This window comes from Physella acuta, unplaced genomic scaffold, assembly GCF_028476545.2.
Source record: "Physella acuta isolate Inbredline_101_S28 unplaced genomic scaffold, ASM2847654v3 ptg000213l, whole genome shotgun sequence".
Classification (NCBI taxonomy): Eukaryota; Metazoa; Mollusca; class Gastropoda; family Physidae; genus Physella; species Physella acuta.
Genome location: NW_026731732.1, coordinates 604,350 through 617,458, shown reverse-complemented (window position 1 = coordinate 617,458; position 13,109 = coordinate 604,350). Strand labels below are relative to the sequence as shown.

Below are 13,109 nucleotides of genomic sequence, written 5' to 3'. Positions count from 1 at the left end.
CGCTCCCCCTGCTCCCCCCCTGCGTACGCTACTGCCGTTGCTGTTATAGAGTAGGAGTTCTTGGTTTTGAAGAGTGCGGGTTCTTGGTTTTGTACATTACATTACGGGTTCTTGGTTTTGTAGAGTTCAGGTTCTTGGTTTTGTAGAGTACCGGTTCTTGGTTTTGTAGATTACATGTTCTTAGTTTTGTAGAGTACAGGTTCTTGGTTTTGTAGAGTACAGGTTCTTGGTTTTGTAGATTACATGTTCTTAGTTTTGTAGAGTACAGGTTCTTGGTTTTGTAGAGTACAGGTTCTTGGTTTTGTAGATTACATGTTCTTAGTTTTGTAGAGTACCGGTTCTTAGTTTTGTTGAGTACAAGTACTTTGTTTTTAAAAGCAAACGTTCCTAGTTTTTAGTATAAGTCTGCAGGAAATTTTTAAATCTCACAGCGGAGATTGTATACAATATAAGAAGCATAATGAAAATAAACTATTTTTAACGTTCTAAACAGGAAAAGAAATAGTATATAAAACATTTCATCTACTTTCAAGACGTCTTCCATGCGTCATATTAGATAACAATTGTTGGACAAACGCCAACACTAAGTCAAACACTGGCATGCGAGACCGCTTTCATTTTGAATAATACTGTAAATAACAATCTTAATTGTTGAATTATTGTAAGATGAATATGTGTAGAACAATAGTAGTACTACATTACTAAAGGGCCTAGAAAAAATGCTCAAAGACTGCTGGCCTGCCGGCGACCTGTCAACTTACAGCTAGAAAGTAAAATATCTAGGGAAAATATAGAGAGGGATCTCTGCATTACTGAAAGCCAAATGATGGCAGAAATTTGCTTGAATTGACAGCGTGACTCAAAACATAGGCGATCGGTGGCTGGCTGCCCAAGCTTTTTGTTTGTGAGATTTTCAGTTGTCTAATTTGGTTCCCCAGTAGGATATTTCATGCAGGTACCTTATTTTTCATTAGGCGACGCCGGTTCCAGAACAGAGACGCCCCGTTAGACGATTGTCACATACCAGAGACGCCCCTGTCAGAAGATTGTCACATACCAGAGACGCCCCTGTCAGAAGATTGTCACATACCACAACAGAGACGCCCCTGTCAGAAGATTGTCACATACCAGAGACGCCCCTGTCAGAAGATTGTCACATACCACAACAGAGACGCTCCTGTCAGAAGATTGTCACATACAAGAGACGCCCCTGTCAGAAGATTGTCACATACCACAACAGAGACGCCCCTGTAAGAAGATTGTCACATACGAGAGACGCCCCTGTCAGAAGATTGTCACATACCACAACAGAGACGCCCCTGTCAGAAGATTGTCACATACCACAACAGAGACGCCCCTGTCAGAAGATTGTCACATACTAGAGACGCCCCTGTCAGAAGATTGTCACATACCAGAGACGCCCCTGTCAGAAGATTGTCACATACCACAACCGAGACGCCCCTGTCAGAAGATTGTCATATACCAGAGACGCCCCTGTCAGAAGATTGTCACATACTAGAGACGCCCCTGTCAGAAGATTGTCACATACCAGAGACGCCCCTGTCAGAAGATTGTCACATACCAGAGACGCCCCTGTCAGAAGATTGTCATATACCAGAGACGCCCCTGTCAGAAGATTGTCACATACTAGAGACGCCCCTGTCAGAAGATTGTCACATACCAGAGACGCCCCTGTCAGAAGATTGTCACATACCAGAGACGCCCCTGTCAGAAGATTGTCACATACCACAACAGAGACGCCCCTGTCAGAAGATTGTCACATACTAGAAACGCCCCTATCAGAAGATTGTCACATACCAGAGACGCCCCTGTCAGAAGATTGTCACATACCAGAGACGCCCCTGTCAGAAGATTCTCACATACTAGAGACGCCCCTGTCAGAAGATTGTCACATACCAGAGACGCTCCTGTCAGAAGATTGTCACATACCACAACAGAGACGCCCCTATCAGAAGATTGTCACATACCAGAGACGCCCCTGTCAGAAGATTGTCATATACCACAACAGAGACGCCCCTGTCAGAAGATTGTCATATACCACAACAGAGATGCCCCTGTCAGAAGATTGTGACATACCAGAGACGCCCCTGTCAGATATTGTCATATACCACAACAGAGACGCCACTGTCAGAAGATTGTCACATACCAGAGACGCCCCTGTCAGAAGATTGTCATATACCACAACAGAGACGCCCCTGTCAGAAGATTGTCATATACCACAACAGAGACGCCCCTGTCAGAAGATTGTCATATACCACAACAGAGATGCCCCTGTCAGAAAATTGTCATATACCACAACAGAGACGCCCCTGTCAGAAGATTGTCATATACCACAACAGAGATGCCCCTGTCAGAAGATTGTCATATACCACAACAGAGATGCCCCTGTCAGAAGATTGTGACATGATTATCAATTAAATTTAAAACCTGCCGGAGACCAAATGCTATTTTCTGTTGCCAATTTTGAAATAATAAGATCTAAGCAAATATCTTAAGATCTTAAAAATATATATATATTGATTTCTAGCAACAATGAAAGAATAATAGAAAACCAGTAGTACAAGCACAATATTGGCAAAAGAAAATATATTTAAGTCTTCTGAAAAAAACCACCAAAAAACGAACAGCCAAGCAGAAAATTTTCTGCCACTTTTTTTTTGTGTTGCTTATTTTTGTATAGGGGTAGTAAGCCTTCCCTCAAGAGGAAGGGGGTGGGGTGGGTTACGGGTATTGAGGGTAACGGGATTGGGGGGGGGGGGGGGGGAAGGGAGGGGTAACGGGATGGGTAACGGGGAGGGGGGAAGGGAGGGGTAACGGGATGGGTAACAGGGAGGGGGGAAGGGAGGGGTAACGGGGAGGGGGAAGGGAGGGGTAACGGGGAGGGGGGAAGGGAGGGGTAACGGGATGGGGAGGGGGGAAGGGAGGGGTAACGGGATGGGGAGGGGGGAAGGGAGGGGTAACGGGATGGGGAGGGGGGAAGGGAGGGGGGAGGGGTAACGGGATGGGGAGGGGGGAAGGGAGGGGTAACGGGATGGGGAGGGGGGAAGGGTGGGGGTAACGGGATGGGGAGGGGGGTAACGGGATGGGGAGGGGGGAAGGGAGGGGTAACGGGATGGGGAGGGGGGAAGGGAGGGGTAACGGGATGGGGAGGGGGGAAGGGAGGGGTAACGGGATGGGCAGAGTTTCTGCCAGGCATCGATCCCCCCCCCTTCGATCGAAATGGAAGATATAGAAAATATATACTTTTAACAGTCCGCCTTCCCCTAGGGTAAATGGTGGTGGCGGGGTGATGTTTTTTTACAAGGATATTGGTGGTTATACATATTTTAGCTAATAAAGCCTTAGTTTCTACCGTTTAGTCATTCGTTCTGAATGAAGATCGCATCATTAAAAAAAATATTTGCGTTAAAACCCGATTAGATTAGTAGCATCTCCAAAAAACATCTGTTTCTTATTACTCAACGACTAAAAAGCTATTGGATTTCAAAAAATATATGCATTCTTGTATTGTCACCGGAGACAGATGCATCTGGAGATTTGAACCCATGCTGGTTGAGAAAAAAACAGCTGTATAATAAAAACAGCCTTCTATCCTTGACCTATGACCTGAAAATTGTTACTGGTTGTTGCTGTTAACTAGGTTAAAGTTTCTTAACTAGGACATGGATCATAGAAATTAGAATGTAGATGTAGTTAGATCTAGAAACTATTATTTATATTATTAATATTGATCTACTAGTAAGCAGATTTTACGGGTTAGAGACATTTTGTAATTAGTATTAGTTTAAGTTTAATTTATTTATTTTACGAAATAATGATCTAGATTCTAGATCTAGAATCTAGATGATCTTATTTTTCTGTGCATTTCCGTGCGTGTTCAGAGCATGTTAAATACAAAATATTTGAAAATATAATTAGAAATCTAGGCCTAATAATAGTAATAAATAAGATCGAGTAGGCCTATGTCTTTACTAAGTAATTGACGTCATGCACAAAGTAGGAGGTTCCCAGACTCCTAGATCTAGATTTAATTAGGCCTAATTACTAATTAGGCTAATTAAAAGTAATTATATTAGTTTATTAGTAAAATTTTTGAAAAAATCAAATTGAACATAAAGTTTAGCATCATGTAAATAAAAAATGTAATATAATAATATTTCATGGGGCTTATGTAGAGTGTAGGCCCGAAGTCTGAACACTAAATTTGACTAAACAGCACATAATGGCACATATAAAAAAATTAAAATATGTAGGCTAAGTGGATTGTATATCTAGATCTAGTAGAAAATTGAAAGAAAAGTATTATGGTAAAAAGACTTCACTGCACTCGCTTAGAAAAGGCTTTATCAGGCCTATATTGAGTATAACTAGATCTGTAGGCCTAAGTAAAATGACGAATTATTATTGCTTGTCTAGATTTAGTTTACTAGATGATCCACATAAAAAGCTCTTTAAATAAAGTATGAATGGGAATCCCATCATGTAATTGAAAATAATTTGTTACACCCCACTAGAAATAGTCTAGTTGTAAGGCCTTATTTTGAAATAATCTAAAAGTAAGTGTTGTATAACATTACCCTATATAACACAAATAAAATGTTGAGATTGCCTCTTTCATGTTATAGGCCCAAATGAACATACGTACGCACACATGATCACAGGGTTCACACATTCTCTTCCAAAATAGCCGTTCTCTCTGGTTGTTCTGGTGAATCTCTCCTGTTGTTTTGTCTATTCGTATTTCTGGGTTACAAATATATTGGCTACCCAGGGTGGGGTTGTCCCCACAGCCAACAGACCATGCCCTCACAGACTCATCTCACTCTTGTAAAATAGGGGAGTCACAAAAGTCAAGCATGGGAACTCTGGCACTGACACATGACAGATCTCAATATTGGCCTGGCCCAGGTCAGATCCGGACATGACTCGGTCCCGTCCGGTCAGGAAGGTTTTTCCCAGCCATAAAATACAAACTGTCACTAACCCTGGCCTCACACCAACAGTCAAGCCATTGTCAGCCAAGGTAATATAGTAGCCTTCTCAAGACTCTGTGTGCAGGCGTAATTATGCACTGACCCAGTGTCAAGTCAAAGTGGCTGTCTGGTGGGCCAGAACCCTCCTGGGGTTGTGATACCCCCACCCCTAGGTGTATATATATATATATATATATATATATATATATATATATATATATATATATATATATATATATATATATATATATATATATATATTAAATATATATTAGTGGTTCTAAAAGGTTTTGGATGTACAGAACTCCACAATCTCCATATGCACTTCCTCCTCTAATGCACTTTATTATAATGTATTGTCCACACTGACAAAATCCAATCGCAAATCATATGAGTGGGGTGTGTGTCTAGACTGATTTATACATAAATGTAATATTTTAACTTTTGTGTGTGTGCGTGTATTATTAATATGTCATTCCAAAAACATAGCAACTCTCTTTAGTAATAATAAGCACCTGTGTGGTCTTGGTGACACCATTTTGAGTTTGGATGATGTCACCAGGTGTGACCCAAACCCTCATATTGTTTAAAGTCACTGACTTGGCATGTATTTACTACTTTATTCTCCTCAGATTATACACTGAAGCAAAATGTTGAGGGCTGCCGAGCTTTTGTTCCTGTGGGTTTTCTCCATCTACTACAGTTTTATCGTTGTCTTCAGGATCCTGAGAGAATGTTTTTCTGTGGGGTTTAGGCAGGTTCTACAGAGCAAACCTATAGAACGGCCATCTTGTCTTGATGATCCTGATTTGGGGACTCACGGTTATCTTTCCCTTGAGGTATTCATCATGTAGTTAATTTATTAAAATACCAGGGCTCTACCATTATTGACAGGTATTAATCATGTAGTTAATTTATTAAAACACCAGGGCACTACCATTATTGACAGGTATTAATCATGTAGTTAAGTTATTAAAATACCAGGGCTCTACCATTATTGACAGGTATTAATCATGTAGTTAATTTATTAAAATACCAGGGCTCTACCATTATTGACAACCATTTTTTGCATGGACTCCAACCACCATTTAAAAATATCACACTTTGTCACAAAAAGTCAGAACCAGTAGCGTACGCAGGGGGGGAGCAGGGGGAGCGGCCGCTCCCCCTCTGGCCATTTTCAGCTAAGAGGCGCCTTTTTGGAAACTTTTTAAACTCAAAGTTTTAAACAATGATACTTGTTAAAAAAATATTTTTGTTCGGCACATCTATGTAAATCACAAGATATCTTTTCATGCAGCAATTAAGCATTATTGTACTAGTCTAGTAGTGTCTACGTTTACAACACGTATTAACAGCTGCATCAGTTTGGCATTCTAAAAATAACCATAACGATGCATTGCAATGTTTAAAAAACCTCCACGGGTAGTACCACTTGGCAAGAGGGGTGTTAAGTTTAAGGCAACCGTATAATGTATTTGCTTACGAATAATTGAATTAGAAATGTTATACATAAAAATTCACACATAATTACTTTATATATACAGTTGGAATCGTGTGATTAGTTTTTAAAAATTTCAATACAGAAACAATTACAACTAATGTCGCACCTCTATTTAAATTTACTTATGAGCAAACTGCGTAGTGGTGGGGAAATTTTGACAAGGTCAACAACGTCATCACGATGAAGTAGTAGTATTGTTACAGTTTGGGAGATAGTGATTACGATTACAAATTATATGAAACAGTTACAACCCCCTCCCCCATGGACCCCTCTGTAGAAAAATATTGTCATAATACCACTGCTACTTATTTAAATCTATTTCTGTAATATATATTTGTGTAATATATATTTTTGTAATATATATTTGTGTAATATATTTGTATGTTTAGAACAGTCATCTAAAAACTGACGCTATGTTCACTCTGAGTTGGTTATCTCCCCCCCCTACACACACCTCACCACCACAATTGTGTAGAGCGACATTAATGTCACACCTAGGTATACATTGGGTTGGATAATTGACCTAAAGTGACCGGACAGTGGTGAATGAAGTTGAACCCACCCCCCCCCCCCCAACCCACCCCGAACTGATCTGTTAAGTACATGTAGAAAAACGCGTAATGATGTACCAAAGTACCATGCCGCCAGAAAACTAGCTTTTTAAACGTAAAAACTCTGTGAATATTGTTTTTGCAATTATTAGTAAAAAGGTGTGTGATCAATACAGTGATTTAACCCATACCTATCACTATGTTAAAAAATGATCTTTAACGAACACAAAGAAGCAGTAGTTAATTTAAAATATAATTATGATCTGAACTAAAAAGTCCAATATTTAGTTAAATGGCAGCTGTTATTCAGAATGTTTTTCTATTATATCGAAAAGCATGGTTTTTATACCAACTCCAATTTTAAAAACTTTCATTATGCTGTAATACTTTAGCATTTATGATGACGATATATTAAATTCTGATTATAGACAAAAACATTTTGTAAACACGAATAGTGTTAAACAATATCATTATAGTCTAAAGTAATTATTTATTTGTTTTGACATTTATAATTAAATGTGTAGATAATAATATATACATATTTATATTAAGAGAGTGATTATTTCCCCTATTTCACTTGTCTTAAATAATTTCCCAGGAATTATTATGTAAGAAATGTTTTTTTTACAAGAATTGCAAAACAGATTGTGTTACGTTCATTGTTTTTGGTTGTAGTGTGTGTATATTATTTTTTTTTGTTTAGATTGATACAATTTTTGTTTTGTCGGCCTACATTGTGTGTTTTTTCTTATTTCTTCAGAGTTCTACTTTCAACTTATTTTACATCATAGCAAAGTAATGACATACAGCTAGTAATTATATATATATATATATATATATATATATATATATATATATATATATAATAAACGTATATAGAACGTGTTAAAAATTCTGCGCCTTTTTTTGCTCTTTTCGCCCCCCCTACAAAGAAAACCTGGATACGCCTCTGGTCAGAACCCCTAAAATTAAGCCACACGCTTTAGTCATTTTTTAATAAAACCCATCATCCATTTCTTGATGTCTAAAAAATCTTGCAGACCATCACACTGAGTCTCCCAAAAGAAAAACTAGATCTCAATCAAATTTCTATTGATCTTGGCTTACAGGGTATCAGAATTCACTATGTTGCCAGTGGACCTGTGGACAAGCCCTTGATGTTGTTGGTTCATGGCTTTCCAGAGTTTTGGTTTTCTTGGAGGTACCAGATCAAGGAATTTCAGAAGGATTATAGGCAAGTTTCCTCCAATCTCATCATCCATCATCTCAACAGCTAACCTATGCTTGTTTGAGTTTTTGTGTGTTAACAATTGTGTCTGAAGTAAAATTAGTAGTAGGGATTTCAGCCTCATCTCTAACTTCTTTAAATGAAATTTCTATTAAAAAACTAAAGTCCTCTATACCAATTCTAAGATTACTTAAAAATGTAAACAAGTTTGTTTGTTTACTGTTTATAACTGCTAAATTTTTATGGAATTTTGTAATTTTCTTTTGTTTACTGTTTATAACTGCTGAATTTTAATGGAATTTTGTAATTTTCTTTTGTTTACTGTTTATAACTGCTAAATTTTTATGGAATTTTGTAATTTTCTTTTGTTTACTGTTTATAACTGCTGAATTTTTATGGACTTTTGTAATTTTCTTTTTTTTTGTCTGGTTTTCTTTTAACTTGTTCTGTGCTTAACAAAACCTTGTGTTGAGTTTAATTGTGATTGTGTTAATAGAGTGAGCCTGCTAAAACATTCTGTTACCTGTTTTATAATGTAAGATATTTTGTATATGATTGTAGAGTTGTAGCAATAGATCAGAGAGGTTATGGGGAATCTGAGAAACCAAAAGGCATTGATGAATACACTCTCAAAAAGCTTACGTCTGACATCAAACAAATTATTTCAGCACTTGGTAAGTTTGTACCTCTTGCACAAAACATTTTAATTTATACGCCAAAACTGGTTGAATGTTTATAGTCAATCAGATATTTTTAAAAAAATAGCTTTGGTAGTTAGCTAGGTCATGAGGCATAAACTTTGGTTTCTTTCCAAGTTTGTTTCACATTCGCTTTATCTATTACTAACTTATCATATTTTAAAACCTTTAACTCACATATGCTGTTAACATCAATTTAATTGTAAAATCTTACTGTATTATTTTCAGGCTATGAAAAATGTGTTTTGGTTGGCCATGACTGGGGAGGGGCTGTTGCCTGGTCATTTGGGAGGCTGGTGCCAGAGATGGTTGATAAGCTGATTGTCCTCAACTGCCCCTCCAATCCTGTCTTTCAGAAAGTTATACAGACAAATATAGAACAAATGAAGATGTCCTGGTGAGACATCTTATTCAGTTAAATCCCTGTGTGTGGCTGTCTCCTGCAGTAAAATGTGTGGCTGTCTCCTGCAGTAAAATGTATGGCTGTCTCCTGCAGTAAAATGTGTGGCTGTCTCCTGCAGTAAAATGTGTGGCTGTCTCCTGCAGTAAAATGTATGGCTGTCTCCTGCAGTAAAATGTATGGCTGTCCTCCTGCAGTAAAATGTATGGCTGTCTCCTGGAGTAGAATGTATGGCTGTCTCCTGCAGTAAAATGTGTGGCTGTCTCCTGCAGAAGAATGTGTGGCTGTCTCCTGCAGTAAAATGTGTGGCTGTCTCCTGCAGTAAAATGTATGGCTGTCTCCTGGAGTAGAATGTATGGCTGTCTCCTGCAGTAAAATGTATGGCTGTCTCCTGCAGTAAAATGTGTGGCTGTCTCCTGCAGAAGAATGTGTGGCTGTCTCCTGCAGTAAAATGTGTGGCTGTCTCCTGCAAGTTAAATCCCTGTGTGTGGCTGTCTCCTGCAGTTAAATCCCTGTGTGTGGCTGTCTCCTGCAGTTAAATCCCTGTGTGTGGCTGTCTCCTGCAGTTAAATCCCTGTGTGTGGCTGTCTCCTGCAGTTAAATCCCTGTGTGTGGCTGTCTCCTGCAGTAAAATCCCTGTATGGCTGTCTCCTGCAGTAAAATGTGTGGCTGTCCTACAATCAGTTTTTTATATAGTTGCTCTACTGCAGTCAAATCTCAGTCAGCATGTAAGATTGAAGTATGCAGTATAAAGTTTTAAATAAATCATTTCTCATAAAAGTTAATTATTACATTTCATATTGAGTTCTATACAAATTAATCTTTTTTCCAGGTACATGTTTTTTTTTCCAGATGCCATTTTTGCCAGAGTTGTATATCCGCATGAAAAATTATGAGATGCTGGCCAACTGTTTTACCAACAAGAACAAAAATGAGTTGAGCTTCTCTTCCAGTTTTCAGAATCCCATGTCAGAGGAGGAACTCCAGGCATATAAATACAACTTTTCTGCACCAGGTAAGTGATGGGTTTTAGACAAATAAACTGTACTGTAATTTTAAGACAAAAGATATTGCGTTATCACAACTCAAAACACTTACTGTTTATCATTCATTTGTATTTTTACAAGCTATTATTTAACTTGCCTTCTCTGTCATTCTTTTGTCTTGCTAAATGGTCCAAACGGACGAGCGAAATGTTTACCACTTCTACCACACCAAATTCTCACAATTTGGCATGAGGTCAATGCAGTGTGATATAAATTTTGACTTAATTGGATGCTTGATTTAAATATTACAGTTTCCTATATAGACAGTTTCCTGTTATAGACACATTATGCTCATTTGGTGCAGTGTTTCTTATATATTTTCTATATAAATTCCATTTTGTTGGGGGGGGGGTGCTTCTTTGGCCTAGATGCCTAGAAGAAACACTGATTTGGTGTGCTATTGTTTTTAGTCATGTAATTCTAAAAACATTTTAATAATAAAAAAAAAAAAACAATTTAATAACAATCTTAAATGCACTACAAAGTAGAAAATAAATTATTTTCTTTATAAGTATAGCAAACCAATATTTGAATAGCTAAAAAGAATAGCCTTAATTTTTATATATTTAAAGAAAATCATTTTCTTCTACTTTTTAGTGCATAACTGTATTAAAGTTTGTTATCAAATGTTTTTAATACTCTTTTCTTTCACCAGGTGCAATAACTCCACCAGTAAACTTTTACAGAGCTGCTTTTCAAAAAAAATCTGGTAGTGTCCCTTATGATATGAACTACACAATTCCAGTTCTTTTGATTTGGGGTTGTAAGGACATGGCTCTTAATATTGCCCTGCCTGATACAATTGAAAAGGAAAATTATCCTAATGTAACAGTCAAACGTATACCAGAAGCTGGACATTTCACCCAGATGGACACTCCATTTGAGGTCAACAAACTAATTCGTGGTTGGCTCAGTAGCTTTTAGTTAATAAATAACATTATAAATTATGTCAAGATTTTTTTTTCTTTTGATGCTTTAAGAAAATGAAAAGTTTCCATTGTGATCTTTATAAATTAAATAAAGAAATAAAAAATTGTTTGGTATCTGGCTATTTTTTTAAATAAAAAATTACACAAGAAACCTCTTAGTTTAAAAAATACAACCTAAATACCATTGCCAATAATAGTACACTCAGGTGTATAATGCATAAATAATGCAGTTTATATTTAAATTAAATCTCCTATTTCAAGAGAAATTCAAATTACATTTTCAAAAAGCAAAACCAGCTTTCTTTTTAAAAAAAAAATTGGGGGGGGGGGGGGGGGGGGTTGTCGGACACTTAAAAGTGTAAATTTACTATGTAAATTCCATTTCGTACGGGGGGGGGGCAGAGCCACACTCTTTAATACCAGGAAATTATAAATGACAGTATTTTTCTCTACCGGAAACGTGTTCAAGCAACAGAGGTATGCTACAAAGTACAATGTGTGCCTGTGTTAACCTTTAACCCTAGGCATTTTTATCTATAAATGTCTTAGTAGAGTTTTTTCCAGGCCATCTCTTTGCCACCCCCCTTCCCGCCGAACAAAACAAAATTTATATGGAAAATATATAGTTCTACCTGAGTCCCCCACCCCCACGAAAATTTCAAGTGCCCCCTACCCCCTGAGAAAAATGTCTGGAAGAAACACCGTGCCCTAGGCTCACCATCGTTTATGCTTTATCTACCCTGTCTACTATGAGGCATAGACCCTAAGGGGTCATCCGTAAATGACGTCACGCTTTGTTGACGATTTTTACCTCCCCCCTCCCTCCGTCACACGTCGTCACAAAAAGCCAGACCCCCCCCCTAAAATGACGTCACACCTCAGCCTAGTACCCCCCTCAAAATTTCAGTTGAATTTTTTTTTAAAACATCGATATTTTTCTAAAATCTTGTCTGAAATCTGTCAAAATAGAGTATTTTAATCAATTCCTATTACCATTTGTTTAAACAGTCTTCTAAACCGCGAAATAACGTCTAAAATTCGATTTCTAGCATTGCTTTTTTAAAATGCAAAAGTGTGACGTCGCACCATCTGAACCCCCCCCCCCTCATCACACACCATCACAAACTTACCGACCCCCCCCCCCCCCCCTACGAGTGTGACGTCATTTATGGACGAACCCTAAGGGCACGAAAAACGCATTTTTATTATGAGTTATGGTCCGTTAAAAGTCCCTAACCCTGTAAGTTCGTCGTGGGTGAAAAGCCCCAAGTGACAAAATTAAGAAGTATAAATAAAACTTAAACAAGTACGTCATGAATGAATATTTAACTTCTGCGACGTATGCCTAATCTACCCAGTAACATCACTAGAGGCTCGATCTCCCCCCTCGATCAAACTACCCCCAACCAGCAAACTATATTACAATGAAAATTATCATTATGTTTAACATCTTTTATTTTATAAGTACAAAAAGGATGCTATGTTACATTTCTTCAACCCATTACCCTTTTTACTCACGCATTACTCATCGTCACAATGTTGGGTAAAAACTTAGTGCATGCTAGGCCTAGCATGATGAATTAGTTATATTGCTGTGATACTACCGTAATAGACACAATCAGCAATACGTCTCTATACTTTTTATTGGTTTTTACTTCATTTTTTTTAAAATAACCTGCTATAATACAAGGAATGTTTTTTTTTTTAATTTTACACATCCCTCTCAGTTGAATGTATATAATAATTTGTAGGACGGTGA

The 13,109-nt window shown here is 37.7% G+C and overlaps 1 protein-coding gene across 1 annotated transcript; it reads left to right on the top strand.

Moving 5' to 3' along the window:
- Positions 1–3,653: 3,653 nt before the first annotated feature.
- LOC131937590 (epoxide hydrolase 1-like) lies at positions 3,654–11,456 on the top strand. The gene is given in 8 exon segments (XM_059295139.1): positions 3,654–3,776; positions 5,627–5,833; positions 8,159–8,283; positions 8,839–8,951; positions 9,204–9,372; positions 10,208–10,214; positions 10,216–10,390; positions 11,077–11,456. Coding segments are annotated over 7 exon segments (1,047 nt in total). The 5' UTR covers positions 3,654–3,776; positions 5,627–5,644; the 3' UTR covers positions 11,346–11,456.
- The last annotated feature ends 1,653 nt before the right edge of the window (positions 11,457–13,109 follow it).